This window comes from Chrysemys picta, chromosome 4, assembly GCF_011386835.1.
Source record: "Chrysemys picta bellii isolate R12L10 chromosome 4, ASM1138683v2, whole genome shotgun sequence".
In the NCBI taxonomy this organism is placed as follows: Eukaryota; Metazoa; Chordata; order Testudines; family Emydidae; genus Chrysemys; species Chrysemys picta.
Genome location: NC_088794.1, coordinates 74,351,623 through 74,377,623, shown reverse-complemented (window position 1 = coordinate 74,377,623; position 26,001 = coordinate 74,351,623). Strand labels below are relative to the sequence as shown.

The following is a 26,001-nucleotide window of genomic DNA, read 5'->3' as shown; positions in this document are numbered from 1 at the left end:
ACAATTGTGAACCTAAATAAACAAAAATACCAACACACAAAATATATCCTTGCAGCTTTTCAATCTATCATTAGTATAGCTGAAGCCAGATCTACCCAGTTACTTTTAAATTTGAGTTCATATTTAAAAAAAAAAAAATTCAAGCATTGACAGCCTGCTAAGAGAGATTTGTGGAAGTTGCAATTTTTACCAGTTGATCTTGATTAAGGCGCTCTCCCTTGTTCATTCGATCCTGGTAATCATCAAGTTTGCCCTGGGGGGGAAAAAAATGCTTTTATGTTTTGTGTACTACAAGTCATAAAGAGTTATGCACAAGAGAAGTGAGAGTTATGTTACGGTTCCTCCCGTGTTAAGTCACAATACCTATTTTATATGAAATTACATTGTAACACAAGGTCCTAGAACTTGACATGATCATGAGCTTTGTATGCAAATACCTGAACTCATTTTACATTTAAAAATATACTTTTACAAGGAGGAAATATTTTAATCTCATTTATTCTGTTACTATAATGCACATCTTAGTGACCTTTCTTGCAACCAACAGAAAGTTGCTTTGCATCAGCATTGAATGTGACCTGCAAAGAAACAAAACTAGGTGTGTGTGCCCTGTTTAGTTTCATGGTGCATACAGACAACTCAAAGCTTTTTTCATTTTTGTTTTTCCACACTAACTGCTCAGGGTCTATCTGCTCTGGGAAATTCTAAAGAACAAGAACCAGAGAATTAACTGGGAAGAGGCAATTTTTATTTATGCTGTTTAAGCCTTTATTTTTGCTAACATTCATTTTCCTAATATTTGACAGAAAAACCTTTTAGGATTCAACACCTACCCCACTCCAGTTATGGGCTGAGAAAACTGCCAATCCATGTGTGACTATCAAGTCCTCAAGTAAATCAGGAAGGACCAGACCAGACTTAATATTCCTCATATTTAATGTAGGACACCTCTATACATCAAAGACAAGAAAAGCGCGCACACATTTTCTTTTGCTGGTGACTTAAGAGTTAAGTCAGATAGGCAAAGATCTTCTAATTCCTTTGTGTTCATTTCCTGGTAACCCAAAAAGTGACAAACCAAGCTCAGTCCTGAACTAAAATCTTATGCACTGCACTAAACTGCCAGAGATATGACTCCAAATGAAATGAGACTCCAAAACCAAGCTTGGTAAAGTCAAACCAATACTCTTCAAAAGCAAAAATGTTTAATGTGGTTAGGTAACTGTCACTTATCACTTAGCTTACAAAACAAAAATAGTTAAGTACTTCCTAAATCTGGGGTGGGCAAAATATAACCCGCGGGCCGGATGTGGCCCGCCAGCCATTTTAATCTGGTCCTTGAGCTCCCACTGCGGAGTGGGATCTGGGGCATGCCCGCTCCGGCACTCCAGCTGGGAAGCAGGGTCGGGGGCCGTTCCATGCAGCTCTTGGAAGCAGCGGCATGGCCCCCCCTCCAGCGTTCCAGCCGGGGAAGAGGGTCAGGGGCCGTGCCACGTGGCTCCCGGAAGCAGCAGTATGGACCCCCCCTCTGGTTCCTATGCATAGGGGCAGCCAGGGGGCTATGCTCTGCACATTGCCCCCACCCCAAGCACCACCCCTGCAACTCCCATTGGCCGGGAACCACAGCCAATGGGAGCTGCAGGGGCAGTGCCTGCGGACAGGGCAGCGTGCAGAGCCGCCTGGCCGCGCTGCCGCATAGGAGCCAGAAAAGGGACATGCTGCTGCTTCCAGGAGCCGCTTAAGGTAAGCACCGCCCGGAGCCTGCACCCAAGCCTCTCCCTGCGCCCCAACCCCCTGCCCCGATTCCCCCCTCCCACCCTGCGAACCCCTCGGTCCCAGCCCAGAGCAACCTTCTACAGCCCAAATTTCTCGTCCTAGAGCCCAGACCCCCAACCCGAGCCCTCACCCCCTCCCCCGCACCCCACTCCACCACCCCAGCCTGGAGCTCACTCCTGCACCCTGAACTCATTTCTGCCCCCCCCCCGCACCCCACACCGCCAACCAGAGCCCTCACCCCCCTCCCGCACCCCAACCCCAACTTGGTGAGCATTCATGGCCCACCATACAATTTCTATTCCCAGATGTGGCCCTCAGGCCAAAGAGTTTGCCCACTCCTGTCCTAAATGATACACTGACCATGTAATAAACATACTTATCAAACAAAAATGCCTATTTTGTCAAAAAGAAAACTGCCATAACTCTCACCTATGGACTATTTAATGTTATTTCTGTGATCTTGATTTTAATATTTAAGTATTCTCTTTTCATGTTTAGTTCAATGTATTTATAACAGTTTTTCAACAAAGTGTTCTGCCATTTCTTGCAAATAATGTTTATACACTGATTTATATAATAACTATATGGTATGATTTGAGACTGATCAACATGCTTCAATGTGCACATATAACTCATTTATTTTTCAGTGGATGTATGTTGTATTTATATTGGTGAAATCGATTTACTTTGGGTCAGAGTTAAGGTTTGTGTGTACAGTTAACCTGTACAATGGGAGATGTTAAGCGAAATTGTATAACACTTATCCTACGATAGAGTATGATGTTAGACAGAAACCAAAAGAATGTATGCTGCTGGGTACACAGAGAGACAGAAGTTTGGACTCTCAGCTGAAGCTCTACCTAGACTGCCCCGATGCAACTTGGGAAGTTTTGAATTTGAAGGATCAGCAGTTGGCTCCTGAGGAGAGGGAACAGGATGACTGAGGGGATTGGAGAGTCAGACTGCAATCAGGACAGGAAGTACTACCAGGCTCTTAAAAGATTAGGCTTTCCTTCTGCAAGTAAGCAGCAGCAGGACCACTGAAAGCTGCTGTTATGTTTATTTTGGTTAAATAAAAGTTCAGTTTTTTTTTCCAAACTTTTTTCAGAAGTCAGAGGCAGTCAGTCAATCAGAGTTTTGAAGAGATCTGCAGGGTCCCTGAAACAGAGTTATGAAAAGCAGCCAGGATCGCCTGATAGTTATAGACAAGTGTCCTGAGAGGGAAACTAAGGCCTGGTCCCCACTAAGCCCCCACTTCGGACTAAGGTATGCAAATTCAGCTATGTTAATAACGTAGCTGAATTCGAAGTACCTTAGTCCGAACTTACCGCAGGTCCAGACGCGGCAGGGGAGGCTCCCCCGTCGATGCCGCGTACTCCTCTCGCCGAGCTGGAGTACCGGTGTCGACGGCGAGCACTTCCGGGATCGATCCGGGATCGATTTATCGCGTCTAAACCAGACAAGATAAATCGATCCCAGAACATCGATTGCCTGCCGCCGGACCCTCCGGTAAGTGTAGACATACCCTTAGAGGGGTTAAAAGGGTTGTACTAGTAACTCGAAGATCCCAGAGTTTAACAAGGTGTGCGCCAGATCATGACAGTTGTAATGAAACATTTCTTAATGTTTAAAAATTAGTCCAGACTGCACAGTGCAGCTTGGGAGAGTGCCACAGTGCCCTGAAGTGCAGCTTTGACATAACTTTGAGCTACCTATACAGCAGCAGACACAAACAGTACAAAGGGAAGCCCCAGTCAGATACCCTAGATTGGCAGCAGGGTCATAGCATAGGATCTTCCCATGGCCAGCTATGCTGGCTTCAGGGCCAATCTACTTATATTATAAGCACTGAACAAGTTGATGTTCTTAATAACTACTCGTTTGTTTTTAAACTTGGGTTCTTTAAATAATTTGACAGATAATTACACTTTTTACTTGGCAAGGCTGTTTTTTTAAATAAAGTTTTAGATTTTTTAAGAGTTTCTTTCCTCTATCTCCTCCCCCCCCCCACCACCCCCCTTGGGCATATGAACTTATTGGTCACCAGATTATTAAACCAGGACTGGTGTGCACCAAGCTAATAACATGAAACTGACAAGACATTCACATATGTTGCATGCAGTGTAGTTGTAGCCATGTCAGTTCCAGGATATTAATAATCAACATGGAAGACACTGAATTTAGCCGTCTGAAATGGAAGCTCTACAACAGAGTTTCTCAAACTGGGGGTTCTGACCCAAAAGGGGGTCGCAAGACAATTATAGGGGGGCCATGAGAATGGTGGCTGATGGCCAGGCGCCCAGCTCCGAAGGCAGAGCCACCGCCAGAAGTAAGGGTGACATGTTATGGGAGATGGGGTCACTTTTTTGGAGGGGGTCATCACAGTGTGAAACATTTTCAAAGGGGGTTCTAGCATAAAAGTTTGAAAACCCCTGCTCTACAACATGAAGAAACAGGAAGCAAAATTTAACAGTGACATCTACTTCCTGAGCAAATGCAAGAATCAAAACATCATCCCCTGTAACCATCAATAACTAGGACCCTACCAAATTCACAGCTGTGAAAAATACTTCACAGACCATGAAACCTAGCTATTGTATGGGAGGGGAAAGGCTGGGGGCATCACAGCTGGGGACTCCTACTGTATGCCAGACTCTAGCTTTCACGGGGGAGATAAAGGCAGGAAGCAGGGATGAGGGGTGACCTTCCTACAGCTAGGAGAGGTTCCCAGAGGTGGGTCTGACGCCAGCCCTGGGGAGCACCCTGTGTAGGACAAGAGGAAGTCCCATCCCTCTCCAACCTGGCCCCTCTACGGCTCCAGGCCCAGCCTGAAGGGATTAAAGTGGCTTTGGGTTGGCTGTGTGTGTTGGGGGAGTGACCACAGCGCCCCCTTGACCAGTCACAGTTGCCCACTCATAAGGCTGGCCCTGCTCCTCCAAAAAGTGATAACCCCCGCAACCCCATACCATGCAACCCTCACTTCTTTGCTGCTGTTGGCAGCAGTGCTGTTTTTAGAGCTGAGCATCTGGCCAGCAGCCCTGCTCTCCAGCTGCCCAGCTCTGAAGGCAACGCTGCCACCAGCAACAGCGCAGAAGAAAGGGTGGCAATACCATGATCCCTCTATAATAGCCTTGCAAACCCCCGACAACCCCCTTTGGGGCCAGGAACTCCAGGGTTACAACACCGTGAAATTTCAGATTTAAATATCTGAAACTGTGAAATTTACGATTTTAAAAATCCTATGACACTGAAATTGACCAAAATGGACCATGAATTTGGTAGGGCCCAATCTATAACCCTCTGACCACTACACACAACTCCAAATATGCTGACTAGCTCTGCAGAGACACTTCAGAGAAACTGAGGAACCACTTACTTCACCTCACATACTCCAGAAGGGACCACCTCAAGAGTGAAAAATCACATGCTCTCACCCACTGGAGGAGAAACAAAATAAAACAGGAAATCATGCAAAAAAAATGCAAAACAACTATCAAAGAAACCTAATGACAGCCATCCAACACAAATACAAAGTGGAACCAACTACAATTACTCCACCACCCCACAGGAGAAATCCTGTCACCAGTACCCACCACATGCTCACAACACCCCAACATAATCAATTTATCAAGACTGAGCTGGAGCTGAATTATCTGTACTTACTGGAGCTGGATTATCTGTACCCATTCACACACTTTCATCACTGTGCACAGTGCTAAGCTAGCTATGCACAGATATTCATCCATTCACACTTCCTTATACACCAACATCCTTCTGAATGACAGCATAGCTGTCTGCCTCAAATATTTACAAGACAATGGACAACCCTCAGATATACATCCCAAATACATTGCCAAACTCATGCATTTCATCCTCACCCATAACAATTTTACCTTCAACAAGAAACACTTTGTCCAAACCCTCGAAAAAGCCATGGGTACTAGGATGGCTCCCCAATATGCCAACCTCTTCATGGTCCACCTTTGAAAAGAACTTCTCGACTAATGCACTACAAACCATCAATGATATTTTCATCCTCTGGACAGACAGCTTAAACTACCTCACAGATTTCCACCACAACTTCAACAACCCTCACCTGTCCATTAAACTCTCTCAGGAACATTCCACACTAGCACCAACTTCCTGGACATCACAATCAGCTTTAACAATGGAACCCTACAGACAACCATATACAAGAAACTCACGGATCACCACAACTACCTTCATAAATCCTGTAACCACCCCAAACACACCAAGAAAGCTGTTATCTTCAGCCAGGCACTCATACCACAGAATATGCTCCGAGATATATACCATAACACACTTAAAACTTCCTTCACCAAACAAAGACACTCCACCAGAGAAGTAGTTCGCATCATGGAACAGGCCACCAAAATACCCCCAAAAAAACTATTTCAATACGGGGGGGGGGGGAGGGGACCACTGACAACCACAGCCCTCGTTGTCACCTACAACCCCACTCTGAAACACATACGGGGTATCAAACTACAACTTGTACTTTATAGGGGCCCCATCCTGAAAAAGAATCTTTCCTGAACTCTTCTGACCTTCCAAACAACCCCCCAACTTCTCAATGCTCATCAGACGCAAGCTCCCACAGACCAGGACAACAACTGAAAGCAGCACTAAACCCTGCCATAACAGATGCAAATCTGCAGACATACCTCCACTGCTATAATGATCAAACATACCTTTCAAGATCAGTACACTAAATGTGCCAACAACAATTATTTGCCCAGCGAGCTTGTCCAGTCAATGACAACTTCTCCTGACATCACTGAGAGCAGGACTGGGCTTCCCCTCCACAAAAACCCTCTGCTTAAATATGACTTATTTTCATAGAATCATAGAATATCAGGGTTGGAAGGGACCTCAGGAGGTCATCTAGTCCAACCCGCTGCTCAAAGCAGGACCAATCCCCAGAAAGATTTTTGCCCCAGATCCCTAAATGGCACCCTCAAGGATTGAACTCTCAACCCTGGGTTTAGCAGGCCAATGCTCAAACCACTGAGCTATCCCTGTTTTTAGAGACAACCAAGATTATATGGAAAGTCTGAAGTGGTAGTAATTAATAACAGAGCTAGAAGACTAAAACAATGGTCGACAAGAGTCAATATTTCAAACTGCAGTAATTTTTAGTGACCTGTATCAGAGGGGCAGCAGTGTTAGTCTGGATCTGTAAAAAGCAACAAAAAGAGTCCTGTGGCACCTTATAGACCAGGGGTCGGCAACCTTTCAGAAGCAGTGTGCCGAATCTTCATTTATTCACTTTAATTAAAGGTTTCACGTGCCGGTAATACATTTTAATGTTTTTTAGAAGGTCTCTCTCTATAAGGCTAGATATTATATAACTAAACTATTGTTGTATTGTAAAATAAACAAGGTTTTCAAAATGTTTAAGAAGCTTCATTTAAAAATTAAATTAAAATGTTGATCTTACGCCGCCGGCCCGCTCAGTCCACTGCTGGTCTGGGGTTCTGTTCACCTAGGCCTGCAGCGGGCTGAGCGGGGCCTGCGGCCGGGACCCCGGCTGGCAAGGGTCCGGCAGCCAGAAACCCAGACCAGCAGCGGGCTGTGCGGGGCTGGTGGCCGGGACCCCAGACCAGCAGTGGGCTGAGCGGCTCCTGCCACCCAGGATCCCTGCTGCCGGACCTGCTCAGCCCGCTGCCGATCTGGGGTCCCAGCCCTGCCCACATACAGTGGGTACCTACCCGATTCTCCCATTCTCTTCCTCTCTCTCCACACTGAGCTGAGGATGGAAGTACACTGAGCACAGGGCTGGGGGTGAAGGAACAGGCAGGGGGTTGGGGCATAGGATCTGGCCAGGAGCTAGAATGAGGGAGGGGGCTCAGGATTGGGGCAGGAGGTTTGGGTGTGGAGCGCTTACCTGAGCAGCTCCCATTTGGTGCGAGGGGTGCAGCGGGAATGGGGGGGGGGGGCACGCGTGCAGGCACTCCCATTTGGTGCTCAGGGTGGGGATATGGGGGGTGCAAGAGTCAGGATGTGGGGGGGCATGGGGGGCGCAAGAGTCAGGGCAGAGGACTGGGGGCATGTGAGAGAGTGCAGGTGTCAGGGCATGGGGGGCCTCGGTATGTGTGGTGGTGTCAGAGTCAGGGCTGGGGTCGTGGGGGGGGGGGGAGGGTTGAAGGAGTCAAGCAGAGGGGTGTGGGGGGGTGCAGGGCGGGTCAGGGCAGAGGGCTGGGGTCATGGGGTGCTCACAGCAAGGGGCTGGAGGGGATATGCCCCTATTCCACCACCCCTCTTCCCCAAGGCCCTGCCCCCACTTCTTCTCTGCCTCCGCCGGGAGCAGCGAGCATGCTGACTCCACTCCTCCCCCAACTCCTCCCTCGCAAGGGCCATCAGCTGATCTGCCGGCAGGGAGGGAGGGACAGAGAGGAGGAGGAGGGGCAGGAATCCAGCACACTGCGGAAGAGGCAGGGGAGCCGGCAGGACCAAGCTTTAACCCCCTGCCCCCGTGGGAGAGGCGGAGAAGAGCGGGCCAGGCAGGAGTTTTAATGGCACACTGCTGCCTGCCGTGACTCCGGCAGGCAGCAGCATGCCATTAAAAATCGGCACGCGTTCCATCTTTGGCACGCGTGCCATAGGTTGCCAACCCCTGTTATAGACTAACAGATGTATTGGAGCATAAGCTTTCGTGGGTGAATGCGTCTGACAAAGTGGGTATTCACCCATGAAAGCTTATGCTCCAATACATCTGTTAGTCTATAAGGTGCCACAGGACTCTGTTGCTTTTTAGTGGCCTGTAACTCAAGTCAAATGATAACTTCTCTTCAAACTTCAAAGATTCCCCTTCTGCCTTTAGAATTAATTTAGCAATTCTTAGAACAAGGTAGTCATCCCAAGACAATTACAGAGACCTAAAATAGTAACCAGTTTTCATTATAAAGCTGTTTGTAATTATGGATTCAACACTTTAATCTACACGAATATCTTTACCAATTGCTATAAAGCAGGGGTGGCCAACTTGTGCCTGAGCAGGAGCCAGAATCTGCCAATGTACATTGCCAAACAGCCATAGTATTATGTCAGCAGCCCCCCCCATCAGCTCCCCCACCCCATCTACCAGCCTCCCCTCCCTCCCTGTGCCTCACGCAGGATGCAAGAGGCTCTGGGGGGTGAGGAGAAGAGCGAGGGCATGGCAGGTTTGGAAGGGACAGAGCCTTGGGGGAAGGAGTGAAGTGGAGGCAGGGCCTGTGGCAGAGGCAGGGGTTGAACAGTGAGCATTGGAAAGTTGGCACCTGTAGCTCCAGTCCCGGAGTCAGGGTCTATGCAAGGAGCCGCATATTAACCTCTGAAGAGCCGCATGCAGCTCCAGAGCCACAGGTTGGCCACCCCTGCTATAAAGCTTTGAAGACTAAGAAAATGTACAGATATTAAAGGAGTGCTTCCCCACACAATTCAGATTAATGTTTGTGAAATACAACACACTGGGAAAAATATTGCCTTGAACAACCAAAATTCAAGTCAAAAATTTTTTTTTTTTTTTTTTTTTTTAAAATACACCCAAGGAATATCCTGAGAGCCATAATACCAAAAAGATTACTACAAAAATCATAACACTCAATTTTCTTTTGGGGGATAATCACTGCAAAGAATATTCTAGTTACAGGTTGTAATCTATTTATTTTAAAGAACAGTGCTTTTTAGTTCTAGTCACCGGTCAGCTGTTCTTAAAATTGAGAGGTCACGTATCTTGGGAATATAAGATTAATACTACACAACTATTTTTAGTCACTTGAATTTAAGTTTTTGTTCATGTGGATCAAAATACATTACTGAAAAGTTAGTCCCAAAAGGACAAAAATTTCCAGTGAATGTTTCCCCCTTTTATATTTTGTCACTAACCCTACTACTTAGTGCTACATCTGTGGGTAACCCACAATGAAACTTTTGACAACAAAGGACTTCTCTCTCTTCACTTAGAGAGAGGCAGTGAAGCCAACATTGGGATACTGGTTTTAGATCAGCAGCTTTAGCGACCCGAGAACTCCCATTTTGATTTAAAAATTTTCACAGACCCCAACCCCCCCACACACACAATACCCCATCCCCACCCCACCTCTTCCCACTCCTGCCCCTCCTCTTTCCGCCCCCCAAGTATCTCCCGCTCCTCCCCCGCTGTTCCCCGGCATGCAGGAGGCACTCAAAGGGAAGGAGGCAGGGGGAGGAGTTGATCAGTGGGGCTGGCGGACCTCCCTGGGTCCGCGGACCCCAGTCTGAAAAATGCTGCTTTAGATAGAAGGTAAAAGGTAATATAGGTTAAATCTTAAAATGTTCCTAGCTCCATTTTTAATACCATCTGAGGCTATTATAACTTGAAAAATAAATTAAACTTTGAAAATTCTTCCGTGACTTGCACAATTTTACTATATTTGTCCGTGGAAGGGAAATGTTTGTCTAAAAGAACCGTTTCCATTAGAATTCTAAAAATGGACAAACATTTGATTTTGTTTAAAAAAAAAAAAAAAAAAAAAAAAAAAAACTTGTTTTACTAGATGTACGTTTTGGGCTAAATGTGACCTAATAGTCGCTTTGAAGTTATTAAATACTGGAAAAAGACCGGTTGGATCCAACCTTGTAACAGCAAACTTTGTCTTAAAATTCTATTGCTTTCATATAAGATTTAGTACAAGTCTACATAGACCTAAAAGTTAATGTATTCATATCTCTGGAATTTTCATTATTTCTATATGACTGAGTATATTTCATATTCCTATGAAAAGCTGTTTGGAGATCTGGATTCAACCACTACCTCATGTCCTGTCAGTTTTAAATTCCAGAGTCAACTAAAGCCATCAAAACGAATCCCTAATAGTAATCAAAACAGGAAGGCACAAAGGGGGGAGGGGAGGTGAAGAGGGGCAGAAAAGGTCTCTGGAGTAGAAAAATTAAATAAAAAAAAAAGTTACCATGGCATCGTGTTCTAGGTTTAAACGTTTCTTTAACCATCATTTGTTGACAGTGACAAAGTTCTGATCGAAAGATAAAACAGATAGTGAAAGTATTTGATCAAAGATTCTGAAACAATTCACTTGCAGAAACTGAGCACAGAAGAGTTCAGCCCAAAGGATTTATTCTGGAAAGCTGCCGGCTTGTGAAAGTAAAGATAACATGCAAATTATCATGCAAGATAAATTATAGACAGTGGCCCCAGACAGATAGTTACAGCCACTCATACTCCAGCTATACCTTTCACTCCCTGCCAAAACAGCCCATATTACTGAAAACTCTACAATTAAAAAAAGGTAGACAAAATGGTTACCTTTTTCACCTTTCCATTAAAAACAAAATCGTTCAACATTAATTTTCTGTGTCAGGGCTAATTCTCCAACTAAGGATTTCCTGAACTCCCAATAATATAATGCTGCCTGGCCAAGTGTTTGATTTGGGCAATAGCTAGCAACCATAGCATTGTGGTCAAATTAAACCACAACAATGGGACACAGTAGATGAGGTGATTACCAACAGATAGATCAGAAGATATTTTGATGAGCACTAAACTATACCCAAAAGACCATTAGTCAGGTAGAGAAGGGGTCTCAAACTGAAATGACCACGAGGTCGCATGAGGACTAATGCATTGGCCCAAGGGCCGCATCACTGACACCGACCCCTTGCTGCCCCCGGCCCCGCCCACACTCCACCCCTTCCATGAGGCCTCGCCCCTGCCCCGCCTCTTCCCGCCCCTTCCCTGCCCCCATTCCAACCCCTTCCCCCAAGTCCTCACCCCAACTCTGCCCCCTCCCTGCCCCCCAGGGGGTGCAGGAGGAGTGCAGGGTATGGCAGGGGGCTCAGGGCAGGGAGTTCGGGTGCAGGAGGGTGTGGGATGTGGTAGGGGGCTCCAGACAGGGGGTTGGGATGCAGGCTCCAGCCCGGCGCCGCTTACCTAGAGCGGCTTAGGGGTGGCAGCACCGTGCACCATGGCCAGGGCAGGCTCCCTGCCTGCCTGCCCTGGCCCTGCTCCGCTTCAGGAAGCAGCCGGAGTCCCGGGGGGGGGGGGGGGGCGGGGAGGAGGGGGGAACGGCGCCATGTGCTGCTCTTGCTCCTCGAGGTACCTCCCCCAAAACTCCCATTGGCCGCGGTTCCCCGTTTCGGGCCAATGGGAGCTGCGGGGGAAGTGCCTGGAAGCGGCAGCACAGAGCCCTCTACTCTCCCCCTGCCCCCCTCCCGGTACTGCAGGGACATAGTTCCAGCCGCTTCAGGGAGCGATGCGGGGCTCGCGGCGACACGCATTAGGCAGAGGGGTGGGGGGAGTTGGTGGACCGCACAAAAGAACTCCACGGGCCGCATGTGGCCCACATGTTTGAGACCCCTGAGGTAGAGCAAGAAGCAAAGGTGTTTTACTCCTAACAGCCTACCACCATTTAAGAGGTAAGCAACTGTGTTCACCACTAGCTCAAGCTTCAGGATGCAGCCGTCTTAAATAGACCATTGAGCACATTACAGTTAGCCTAGTCCAGGGGTGGCCAACCAGTGGTTCTGGAGCCACATGCAGCTCTTCAGAGGTTAATATGCAGCTCCTTGTATAGGCTCCGACTCTGGGGCTGGAGCTACAGGTGCCAACTTTCCAATGTGCTTGGGGGGGGGGAGATGTTCACTGCTTAACCCCTGTGGCTCTGCCACAGGCCCTGCCCCCACTCAACCTCTTCCCACCCCCTCCCCTGAGCCTGCCATGCCCTAGCTTCTCCCCCTCCCCTCCAGAGCCTCCTGCACACCATGAAACAGCAGATCTGGAGGTGCGGGGAAGGAGCTGATCAGCGGGGCTGCCAGTGATCAGGAGGCGCTGGGAGTGAACCGATGAGGGGCTGCTGACTTATTACTGTGGCTCTTTGGCAACGTACATTGGTAAATTCTGGCTCCTTCTCAGGCTCAGGTTGGCCACTCCTGGCCTACTCAGTCATACAATGCACAATGTTTGACCACCAAAAAAAAAAAAAGTCTGCCATGAACCACTATTTAATTTGGTAACCTGAGTTTTAACTATTAGAAACAAATGTTCTTATACAGGGCTTCTCCATCACCACAAACTGGAAGAAAAGTCATTCCTGTTTAATGCTACTTTCTCACAAAGCTTCCAGATATTTAGTATGCCAAAGTGAAGCCAAAGGAAGGCAGCCTTGCCCTCTGCAATGCAGCGGAAGAGCCACTCTGTGATAATGTGCATTTGGTTAAATGGGATTCTAAATGCAGACTGTTACCTCTTTGTAGTTTTAGACACAGTCCAGAAGGTCACCTACTGCATTAGGCTAAGATACTACTAGATAAGAGAAAGATAAAGGTTTACAAAATGACATCTTGATTTACTCTGTTAACTAATATCAGCAAGAAGTGCTATAAAGTAACTGCTGTAAGAATTTTTTGCTTAGCAGCCCGACTGCAGTATCCCAGCAAAATGAGATGTTTTACTGATTTTTTCCCTGTACAATCTTATCCTAAGTTCTCACACACAATGTGCACTCTGAAATATAAAAGCACAAACAGCAGAAAAATTTAAGAGGTAAATGAGAGGAAGAGTGATCCACTAAACAGATCACAGGACACTGAGTCAGTAGATCCCAGTTTTAGTCCTTGATCTGCCATTAACTCACTGTGACCCTGTGAGATGGGATGTAAAGCTTGGATGATCAAAGGACTATATTGAACAATGTGCCAAAGAATGGATGTTTGGGACTGTACATATGAAATGGATTTCCTGGAAATAGCTCAAGGGAGGTGAATACAAATTCCTTAAGTCCAGTTACCCAAACCCCAGCCTTTTGAACCTATGCCCTGAGAAGTGGGCCTCTGTCTGCTGATCACCTGTCATACAAGGTCAAAGGCCGAAGCTGTATAAAGAAAAGACTGAACTAGTTATGGTTGTTCTGGTTCTGAATCTGAAATGGTTGTGAACTTACTTTTACAGGGAAAACCCAGTTGTGGGTCTTGAAGGACTGTAACCTAACAGAGGCTGGGCTGGAGTGACCTCTGGTAAGCTTTAAGCAGGCATGTAGGTTCTATTGTTTAATTTTTTCTCTAAAATACTTGTACTTGAAGAATAAATATGCTTGCTTAGGAAAACCTGTGTAGCAATCTGCAACTGCTGGCAAGTAAAGTGCAGATGCTGGCCAGTTTAGGCAGTCTGGCTTGCTGTGGATGTGTAGGCAGGGAACTACATAGCCTGAAAAAACACCCTGGTTAGGAGGGAGAGACATGTAGGTCTCCACCCAAGAAAGGGGACAGTTGAGGAACCAGGAGCCTACAGTAGGTGCCTTGGTGGACCATGAAGGAAAAATACAGGTGCAGTTGCCCTGAACTGAGTCAGTGCTGTTGACCAAAGTCTGACTGATCTTTTTCAATATTGAGTTTGTTGGCAACTAACTAAGATTTAATTTTCATTGTGAGCCATCACCCCCTTTAATTTCACTTCAACTTTTCTCAAGCAAATTCCTTTTGGGCTAAAATTTTCCATGCTTGGTCTTGACCCAAAGGCATGTTTATTTTTTAAATAAAACTATCTTTGTCTTTTCTGAGTTATATATGTTCTGACTGACATTGTTTTGTAATTCAGATAGATGAAGTCAGAATATTTAAAAATTGACTTGTTATATAGTCCTTATTCAAGAGGGAAAAACTTGACTTTGATATAAAGAGTTTATAAACGAATGTTTAATATTTTCATGCATGTGCTTTAGAATGTTCCCCAACTAACTGCCTCTTCAATTATGTGTCATCTTAGTGATCTAGCACCACAAAGGCATCTTGAAAGTGACTACAAAGCACTTTTCCCCATTTCTTAGAAAAGAACCAGGAAAACTAAATGCAAACAAACATTCAAGTGAAATGAAAGTTGAAACTGAGCACTCAAAACTTCAGAAATTCCAAGAGGCACTGTTTTCCCCACTCCACAACTTGGCTAGGTCACATACAGGTTTATCTATTCCTGTTTTCCTTGTACACAATAAATAGTTGATCACTCTTATTTAATTTATATTCTAAAATAGATAGGACACACAACAGGGTCACATTAACATCGTAATAATATTTTTAGCTTTTGGATTTATAATGTGCTCCTGAATTTTCAGCTTCAACACTGCATTAATAAAAACATCCTTGTTTCTTATTCAGAAACTGTAAGTGTTTAGAACTTGAGGATTTTCTCAATGTACTATATTAGAAAATTTAAGTGAACTCTCTCTCTCATGTAAATCTGAGTGTCGAGCACGTAACACAGCTTTATAAAGAATATCAAAAGACATTAAAGTGATACTAAACTGAATATTTACCATCATTTAAATTAGGCCTGTCGATTAATCGCAGTTAACTCACATGATTAACTCAAAAAAAAAAATCGAATCGGGATTGTACTTCTTGTTCAGCCAATTGCTAAGACAAACAAGTTTGTTTACATTTACAGGAAATAATGCTGCCCTCTTCTTATTGACAATGTCACCAGAAAGTGAGAACAGGCATGTGCAGGACACTTTTGTAGCCAGCACTACAAGGTATTTACGTGCCAGATATGCTAAACATTCATATGCCCCTTCATGCTTCGGCCACCATTCCTGAGGGCATGCTTTCATGCTGATGACACTCGTTTAAAAAAGTGTGTTAATTAAATTTGTAACAACTCCTTGGGGGAGAATAGTATGTCTCCTGCTCTGTTTTACCCCACATTCTGCCATATATTTCATGTTATAGCTGTTTCGGATGATGACACAGTACCTGTTCAATTTAAGAACACTTTCACTGCAGATTTCACAAAATGCAAAGAAGGTACCAATGTGAGATTTCTAAAGATAGCTCCAGCATTCGCCGCAAGGTTTAAGAATTTGAAGTGCCTTCCAAAATCCGAGAGGGATAAGGTGTGGAGCATGCTTTCAGAAGTTTTAAAAGAGCAACATTCCGATGCGGAAACTACAGAACCCGAACCACCAAAAAAGAAAATCACCCTTCTGCTGGTGGCATCTGACTCAGATAATGAAAATGAACGTGCTTTAGTCTGCACTGCTTTGGCATTTTATCGAGCAGAACCTGTCACCAGCATGGACGCATGTCCCCTGGAATGGTGGTTAAAGCATGAAGGGACATATGAATCTTTAGCGCACCTGGCATGTAAATATCTTGCAATGCCGGCTACAACAGTGCCATACAAATGCACGTTCTCACTTTAAGGTGACATTGTAAACAAGAAGCGGGCAGCATTCATTATCTCATGCAAATGTAAACAAATTTCTTTGTCTGAGCTATTGGCAGAACAAGAAGTAGGACTGAGTGGACTTGCAGGTTCTAAAATTTTACATTGCGTTCAAAAATAAAACAGTTTTTTGTACATAATTCTACAGCTGTAGCTTTAACTTTCATGATAAAGAGACTGCACTATGCTACTTGTATTAGGTGAATTGAAAAATACTATTTCTTCTGGTTTACAGTGCAAATAGTCGTAATAAAAAATATAAAATAAGCATTGTACACATTGTATTCTGTAAAAATAATGAGGAGTCCTCGTGGCAACTTAGAGACTAACAAATTTATTTGGGTATAAGCTTTTGTGGGCTATAACCGACTTCATCAGCTGCACGGAGTGAAAAATACAGTAGGCAGGTATAAATATATATTCCCATGAAAAGATGGGAGCTGCCTTACCAATTGGGGGGGTCAGTGCTAATAAGGCCAATTCAATCAGGGTGGATGTGTCCCATTCCCAACAGTTGATAAGAAGGGGTGAATATTAACAGAGGGAAAGTTACTTTTTGTAGTGCTAATGAGGCCAATTCAATCAGGGTAGATGTATTCTGTGTTGTAACTGAAATCAATATATTTGAAAATGTGGAAAGTATCCAAAATATTTAAATAAATGGTATTCTATTATTGTTTAACAGTGTGATTAATCGCATGATTAATCGTGATTAATTTTTTTAATTGCGTGACAGCCCTAATTTAAATGTAAAATCTCATTTTATTTGAATTGGTTTTTAAGAACATTATTTGTTCACTCCATTAACTGGAAATATCTACTATCTTAGGTGAATAAAATCACACTAGAATATGCAAGGCAATACATTTATGTGTCTTAAGGATACCAGTGATTTACCTACTAATGCAGATTAATCTTATTGGGAATTAGTCAGTAAATTATTTGTGCAATGATGACCGAATATACCTAGATATTTTGTAAGTCTTCCTAGTGGATGAATTCCCTATTGCTAGAAAATTTCAGTGCAGAAATACTAATACAATGCATTGTCTACAGTACTTTTATTCCAATCTGGACATCCCTAGTCTTCTATCCATACAATCAAGCCAACATGACCTGCACTTTTGTCTTACCATTTTACTTGACTTCTCCAGCAATACTTACTTCATGCTTTAGGGCAGTGGTTCTCAACCAGGCATATGCGTACCCATTGGGGTCTTCCAGGGGGTACATCAACTCATCTAAGTATTTGACTAGTTTTACAACAGGCTACATAAAAAGCACTAGTGAAGTCAGTACAAATTAAAATTTCATACAATTACTTGTTTATACTGCTTTATATACTATACACTGAAATGTAAGTACAATATTTATATTCCAATTGATTTATTTTATAATTGTATGGTAAAAATGAGAAAGTAAGCAATTTTTCAGTAATAGTGTGCTGAGACACTTGTATTTTTATGTTTGATTTTGTAAGCAAGTAGTTTTTAGGTCAGGTGAAACTTGGGGGTACGCAAAACAAATCAGACTCTTGAAAAAGGTACAGCAGTCTGGAAAAAAACTGAAAGCCACTGCCTTAGGGTATGTCTATACTACAAAGTTAAGTTGACATACAGCCACCACGGTAATTACTTCAATTTGTAACGTCCACGCTATGCTCCTTCTGTCAGCAGTGCATGTCTTCACCGAAAGGGCTTGCATCAATTTAACTAACAGTGTGGGACATTGTGGGGCACTGACAGCCTGAACCCCACTGCCCTTGGCTGTCAGCCCCTGGGTGGCAATAGGCAATGTAAACAATTCAGTGTCTACACAGACACTGAATCAACTTACGCACTACCCCTTTCAGGGAGATGGAGTTATTAAGTCGATGTAGTGGGCAAGTTATATTGGCGGGATGGGCATTTTAGGTGTAGATGCTTACAGACTGAAGTTGACATAAGGCAGCCTTAGAGAGTTTTACTGATTTGAGCTACCTTTTGTTCATTATGAAAGTACAATCTTACTTGGTTTTCACAGTCCTTTAAATACACACATTAAGTCTAGCCAAAGGACTCTTTCAGTCATCAATAGCTTAATCCAGAGTCAAAACATAAATATGATATTTTAAGAGTCATCTAAAGGGGGAAGCAGTCCAGACAGCTGGATGCTCTAAAATATTGTGGCAAACACATGCTTCCATCAAAGGCAAAAAGTCAGCAAAATTACTTACATTAGTAATTAAGATATTTTGTCCAACTCACAGAAAAGCAGTCTATTTTCTCTTCAGAGCATGTAGAACTAGTTGTTAGAAGTTATATCAAGCATTGAGAGAAATAACTTCTATACTATTAAAAATGTAATAGTTATAAATGAAACAATGAGATGAAACAAGGAACTTATTTTTTTACCGGTATGAGAGCTTAATTTTGAGGGTTGGAGCTGGGACTTAATAGGTATCCAAAAATCAGTATATCCATGCTGCCATTTGGAGGTTCCAACACAAACGAATTCAGCTGTGGTTTCACATAGTCTGCCTCCACTCACAATTTCACTACAGAAACCTCCAGTCACATTTATTACAACTAATTTTGAGTTTTATTTTAGATGACATTTCTTTGAGTCTGTTTCCTTAAAAAAAAAAAAAAAATGCAGGGACTGGGCCCATCACTCTGAACATGTGTTGTGCAGTGCAGTAACAGTGCTGACTAATATGAGACAGGCCATGCTGGATATGAGTAACAAAAGAAAGTAACTTGGAAAAAAGAGAACAGTCTCAGGACTGATTTAGTGTTATCCCACAAAGAAACAAGAAGACAGCCCTCCTGACAGAGCATGCAACTGCTTCACCAAAGGTACATGGAGATCAGCGAGAAGAGCCTTTGATCACCAGAGGGGCCTTAAACCTAGCAACAATGGCTGCTTCCATAAAACCTCTTATCACTATGTCCTAGTATAGACTGATTGTTAGTCAGATCTTTCATGCAGCAAGTCTAGCGCATCTATCAAGAAACGGAAGCAGAGAGATAAATACTATCTAAAAAGTTAGGCCAATCTGAAATACCCACTTGATGTATTCCAATGGAAATTCCTATGTTACTGAGGATGGTAGAACCATCCATGAAATATATATTGGCAAACATCACTAAGATATTTAGACTCATTTACAGTTTGGCTACAAGACAAAGTTGCAGCAATTTAACTTAAATCTGTTTTAAAATTAGTGCTAACCCCAGGATGGCCACTTATTTTAGTTTAAACCATTTCCCATTCATTTCAACCAAGCCAAATTAAGGTTGGTTTAAATCAAAAGGAGTGTCCATGTAGCCGTTTGCACTGGATTAACCAAATTGGTTTTAAACCTACAGTTGTTAAACTGGTACAGCTTTCTCACGAAGACAAGACATTTATCAGTTTATAGAATATGGTTTTAATACAGCATCTTTCATATTTTTAAGCATTCTAAAGCTTCATAAGACAATGGCACAGTTAGCACAGCACATGAAGTTTGGTTGTGTGTGGTATTAAAGGTGAACTGAAAGGGAGGAAGTAATTGGGGCATTTCTCTCCCACCCAGGTTGTAAAATGGAGACAAAGTTTGCTCTCACCCCTCCAACCCTTCCCCCCCCCCCCCCAAAAAGCTTCTGTATTAAAAACACAAGAACAGAAATTGAGATTTAGGTCTAGCTTGCTTTTCCTGGAAGACTATGAGTAATTACAGAACTAGTAGGATTTTAATATCACACACATCATGCAAGTGAAGTCAAGAGAGGTTTAAGTGATTTTTATTCAGACTGTTTAAAACTTTTTTAAACACCTATTTAATTCAACTCATAAGCAGATGGAAGAAAAGACTTTAGACAATAGAACGTCCCTTGAATTAAGCCCTAAGGAAGGTCTTAACACATAAGAGACCTTCAAGAAGTCCAAAACGAAGATTCTCCATTCCCGATCTTTCTTAAAGATAAAACACACCCTCAGGCTTTCTTTATACATCTAAAAGGACAGTAACCCAGTTTCTTCTATCCCCCTTTAAACATGTACCACTTAGGCTCTTTGGAACTTTTCTTAACACTTTAGTTCTGAAGCAAACTGAAAACAAGAAGACTGAAATATAACTAGCAATTTAGTATAAACACCTGTAATTACTATGGTTTCTAGCTTGAATTATTTTCAACATATTTTGAACAAATACTGTATTTAATTCCAAAATTATTACTACTTGAGTTTAGCAACATCATTTTACTCTTACAGAGCCAGCTAATGAAAGTGAGAAACTAAAAAGACTTCTCTGAATCAAGATGTAGCATTTCTGATTTCTACAGCAAAACAGCATTTATTAGACCACAAGCCACACTTACCATCTAAAATTGCACAGGCTCCAACTGCACAGGTCACCAAATCAACAGTATTTTTACTTTGTTCTTAGCTAATAAACATTCAAAACTTAACTCCATTGTCCTTCTAGATCAGTGGTCTCCAAAGTGGGGTGTACAAGAGAATCCTTGGGGGTGCGCAGCAGCAGGAGTGCTTTTTTTTTTTTTTGCTTCGTCAGGCGGGAGTCCAAGCAGCTTTTGTTTTTGTTTGCGCTGGGGGTGCATGCTCAAAAAATTTTTACTGATAGGGGTGCGCAATCAAAAAAGTTTGGAGACCACTGTTCTAGATGAACACCTGCAAACTCCTTTAGTGAAAGCATTCGATCTTTCACATCAGACGTTTTCACATTTAACGTTTTTCATCCACTTATCTCTAGACTCTGTATAATTTCTGATCTTACCCTTTACATGCAAAACATCTTCAGAAATTTAGATGATCATACAACTACTTTTTTTTAAATACTGCATTTAAGCATGTGATCACAAACAATACATAAGCACAAATAAATATTGCATATCTAGCCTCGGTCATTTCCTTACTTCTAATTACTTAGCCATGCAATCTTCAAAACTTCAGAGAATATGAACACCTTTGATTTTTTATTTTTTTTTTTAAAGATGGGGGGAAAAAACCATAGTTTAACAAATTGGCTTGACACATCCAAGAACCATTTATCCTACGCACATTATGAGGTCTGCAGCAAGACTTCAGAGTTGTGCAGAAGCTCTTGTCCCCTTCACACACTTTCATCACTGTGCACAGTGCTAAGCTAGCTATGCACATACAACCTGACCTTAACTGCACACTTTGTGCGCAACAAGAAAAAAGCAAAATATAGTGCTAATACACAATTTATCAAGTCAAAAGCAATTCACACCATAACCACTCAAAGGTTCTTCTCCTCTATGAGGGAAGTTTCCATGCCAAGTTTCAGAAAGTAATAAGCAGTTATAATGAAATGCTCATGACACCTTAATTAAAGCAGTCACTACTGCTCTCCATATATAACAACAGGTATAGGGAACTAACGGAGACTAAGGAATTCACAAGCTAAAACATCCCAAATTACATGCATTTGTATCAGAATTCTGAGGTCTTCTACTTATAACTTTCTAATTTAAGATACTCTCCATAGAACTTTACCAGAAAGTCCATTAAAACAGTGGTTCTCAACCAGGGATACGTGTACGCAGTGATCTGCTAAGGGGGTACATTAACTCATTTAGATATTTGCCTAGTTTTACAACAGGCTACATAAGCACTAGCAAAGTCAGTACAAACTAAAACTTCATACAATGACTTTTATACTGCTCTACATACTATACACTAAAAAGTAAAATATTTATATTCCAGTTGATTTATTTTATAATTATATGGTAAAAATAAGTAAACAATTTTTCAGTTATACCATATGTGATACTTTTGTATTTTTATGTCTGATTTTGTATGCAAGTGGATTTTAAGCAAAGTGAAACTTGGGGATACGGGAGACAAATCAGACTCCTGAAAGGCGTACAGTAGTCTGGAAAGGTTCAGAGCGACTGCATTAAAAGACAAACACATTTGTTAAAATTTAAGTTTCTTTAAAACTTCAGAAACTGCTGCATATAGACAGCAACAGGTAAAAGTGACCAGCAAAGGCAAAAATGCTGTACTTGTGCAGTTTTTGCTTGTTTTAGGGTAGAAGGGGGAGAAGAGCTCTTCTCCCCACCTCCCTGCCCCCCACTCCCCTAATTTTTAACTGAACATTCAAGTTGTGTCCACCCCAGAAAATTAGCAGGTTTATGATATTGTTTCACTTCCTTACTTTGTCTGAAGTTTTTTTATTCAGACCATTTACAATCTACTTATTTCACTTAAAACACCTGGGGAAAGTTTTAAGGATTGATTGAAAATCTCCAAACCTTCAGTTAAAGACTAAGACTTTGTCTACACATAAGCTTGCACTGATTTAACTGTTTAATATCACACCTTCGCTTATACAAGTATAAGTCTGTCTACAGGCAAAGTATGAGAGAACTCCCCTGCCACATTTTAAAGTCATACAAAAAGCCTTCCCTCTCTCTCTTTAAACGACACTTAACGTTCCTGCTATTTCCTACAGGGAAAAAAAAAAGCAGTGCACTCATGCATACAGGTGTAAAGCAGGTACAATTTTTGGCCCCTTTGCAGGTCACCTTTACAGCCTTATTATAGTTAATTCATAGACTAGACTACTCATACTTCAAGTTTTGTTTTTAAATAAAAGTGAAACAGAAAATTTCATAACTGAATTCATGTTTTATTTTAACATTAAAAACAAAAGCAGAATTAAGAGATTAACCTTGCTGCAGGTCAGAATTTTTTGGTAGCATCCCAAGTTTTAACCTGTAAATATAATGTTTTCTCAAGTACATCACCAAAATGCCAGAGCTTTTATTGGGGGAAATAACCATGCAAACTTGTGTTTTGCTACTGCGTCCTATTACACATTTACCCATTAAGCTCTGTAGAACAGGGTCACTTGCGTGGCACGTTCCATCTGACACACAGCATCATGTACACAACTGGTACCATAGATATGATAAGTAGCCACAACACCGTCACTCTCCTTAGGCAACCCAGACCCTCTGAGATTAACTGATGTTCCCACAACAGACACCCCAAGAGTCAGAGTCAGGGCCAGGGCTGTTGTATAATATCCTGGACACCTTCGAGTTTTGGCTGCGAGACCCATACAGAGGGAGCCTCCAGGGGCTGGGAATCTCTGGTAGGGTGGCCGGTTGGCCCCGACTTTGTGCTGCCAGTAACTGCTCACACAATGCAGCTGCCTCGGAGAGGCTGAGACTGCCTCTCACCGCCGCCATGTTAGCTTCAGCCTCCATGTGCACAGTCGGTGAGCCCCACCAACTGCAGATCCTATCGCCCCGCACCCACCCAGCTCTCTGTCCCAGGGGGAGAGGGTCGTTACTCCATGGGGCGGTTACAAGCCCAATTCATGCCCCCCACAAAGGCTGAGCACGCGAAGACCCCGGCCCACAGGAACAAAGGAGTGGGGAGGTGGGGGCTGTGGTTCACCGCACCGGTGTCTCACCGGGAGCTGGGACACCGACCGCGACTGAGAGAACGGGAAAGGGGGCAGTGGCGGCCCCTCCTGCCTGTGTCCGAGCCCAAACAGCCCCATGAGGGGGACGCGCGTCGCCCCGCGCTGGGCTTTGCGGACAAAGGGCTGCGCGCTTCGGCCAGGCCGAGCAGAAAAGGAATTCTCCGGCCGCTCTTCTGGAACCTTCCGGCGGGAGCCTCCGCCGGGCCCACACCGGGAACGCCCCGAGCAGTCCCGCGGCAACTCCCAGGGGACCAGGCCGGCCGGGGCAGGAGCACCGAGACCCGGGACCTCGCTCCCCGCACAGCGGGGCACGGGCCGGCCAATCCCCGCCGTGGATGACGGGGAAAGGTGATTCCGCAACCCCGGCGTTAGACAGAACAACAGGCCGCCGGGGAGCGGAAACTCCCGGGGGTAGGGGGAAGGGAACCTAGAGACCGAGAGGGAAAGTGCGGCCGCTCAGTCCGGGGAGGGCTGGAGCAGAGGAAGCCAGAACACGGGAGGGGGTGGCGGGGCCCAGGCGGGGGTGCGGGGAGCTACGGTACCTTCTTCTTCTCCAGGTTGCGCAGCTTCTTGTCGATCACTCCCAGGATCTGCTTCATGGCCTCGGTCTGCACCGAGCTGGTGCTGCCGCCCGCAGCCGCTACCACCTGGGGGGGAGCCGCTGCCGGGGCGGCCTCGCTACCTGCCGGCACTGGCCCCACTTTGCCGCTGCTACTCGCCATAGTGCTGTTGGTAGCCGAGGGCATCTCTACAGGCGAGAAAAGAGAGCGCGTTAAGGGGGATGGCTGGACGGGCCGCCGGAGGGGACACGCGGGAGGGCGCGCGCGCGCGCACCCACAACCTTCCTCACCCACACCCCCAGGACGCGCGTCGGAGCCGCACCTGCAGGCGCGCGCCCAACGATCTCGCCACCAAATCGATTCGGCTCTGTCCGCCTGCGACGAGGGTGCTCGGGAGTCACGTGACCAGGAGCCGCCTGGCGCCGCTCGCCCCCTATCCCCGTTCAACGGTCACTCACGGAAACCCTCCCGACCCCTGTGTCTGGAACCCTTCGTCGTCACACACCCCCCTCACCGTGTGTGTGACTGTCCCAAGGGGAGGGGGCTCAGTGCGCTGCGCTCTCGCTATAGGGAACGGCCGCCTCAGCCCACTCCGGCCCCGCCGCCGCCTGCGCCGCTCCTGCTACCTCTGCACCGAGTTACTAAAGGAAGAGACAAGAGCGCGCGCGCCTGAGACAGGCAGGGCCGGGTTAGGAGCGAGCGATGGGTCCTCGGCGGCAGGGTGTGTCTTCGTAGAACGCCTGAGCAACTGGCTGCTCTGCATTCCATAGCGGGACGGGCTCAGGTGTGCGGCGCGTCCCCATCGTGCATCCAACAATCCCCTTCCAAATGCTAAAGCCTTCCCGGGCCGGGTCGTTCAGGCGCGCGCTGGTCACTTAAACCGGGCACACAAAGGGAAGAGCAAGGGGCTCTTGGAAGGACCCAGCGGGAACGGGCCGGGCTTGTTGGGCAATGAAAACTCTTCCCTCTAGCGACAGCTCGGCCCCGCTGCGAGCGAATCCGGCCTGGGGAGCGACAGCTTGGGCAGCTCCAGCCCCTTCTCCGGGGGGCCGGTTGCGTGGATCCCCCGGAGGGGCCCGGACTCCCCCTCAGGGCAAAGGGCTTAACTGCAATAGTCCCGTCGCTGCCGAGCGCTGGCACTGGGGGCCGCTCGGCTCCGCTCGCAGGCGGGGAGGCGCCCGGTGGACTGGGCAGTGGCGCTCTGGGGGTGACCCGTGGTGTCACGCGCGCTGGGCATTGTAACCAGCGGTACCCGAGCGAGGCCGCCTGCAGCATGCATGTGGCCCGCTGTGTTTCGAGGCAAAGAAGCCCCATTGCCCGAACGGTACCGGGCAGGGGCGCTTTGAGGGCTGTCCCCGTGGGTGGGTTGTGTCTGGTGCAGAGTCACCGTGAACTTCTGACCTGCAGACGTGTGGCTTGAAAACTTTTAGTTTTTGCCTAATCATCTAACGCTCAGTAGCTGCTCCTTACTGGGTAGGCTCATGGGATGTTTGGTACCACGTAAGGAGCATCCCTGAAACAACAGGATGGGTGATCATCCTCTCCAACGCGAGCCACCTGCTACATCCACATTTGGGGGTTGAGATTTAATATATGCATTGTAGCCACTGGCAAACAATTGCCTCTCTTTCCTTACCTGCCAGGTGTGGTTACCTGCCAGGTGTGTCTTTCTTGCAGATCTTGATGCCTGTCTAATACTTACTTACATACATATTAAACTTTATATACATTTCTTAACTAAGACAGTATAATGAATCCAACCCCTTTAGTTCTATTAATGTTGTCAGCTATTGCTGGACTTTGATTTCTGGTCCAGGTAACTGAAAGCTTATTACTTTATTTCTTTATCATTTGCAGGAATTAGCAGTGAGACAATACCAGGCATGTGTTGTACAAAGGCAAATTTGCATTCAAAATGAGTGCTATACCTTTTTAAGGAGATACAAGTGTGACGTCTGGAGGCAACTGAAATGCCCCTGAATGTGGCAAACCAAGCTGGAAAGGCT

General features: G+C 45.1%; 1 protein-coding gene across 4 annotated transcripts in view; it reads right to left on the bottom strand.

Moving 5' to 3' along the window:
* Positions 1 to 25,204, bottom strand: part of CAPRIN1 (cell cycle associated protein 1) — a 79,872-nt gene extending 54,668 nt beyond the window's left edge. Inside the window, exons 1-3 of one of the 4 annotated variants that reach the window (XM_005304552.5) lie at positions 24,510 to 25,204; positions 23,978 to 24,183; positions 191 to 253 (exon numbers count right to left, since the gene is read on the bottom strand). In XM_005304552.5, the coding sequence (XP_005304609.2) occupies positions 191 to 253; positions 23,978 to 24,181 (267 nt within the window). In that variant the 5' untranslated portion in view covers positions 24,182 to 24,183; positions 24,510 to 25,204. Of the gene's footprint in view, positions 1 to 190; positions 254 to 23,977; positions 24,184 to 24,317 lie in introns of all 4 variants that reach the window. The other 3 variants (XM_005304553.5, XM_065592684.1, XM_008179534.3) reach the window with 3 other exon arrangements.
* Positions 25,205 to 26,001: the final 797 nt, after the last annotated feature.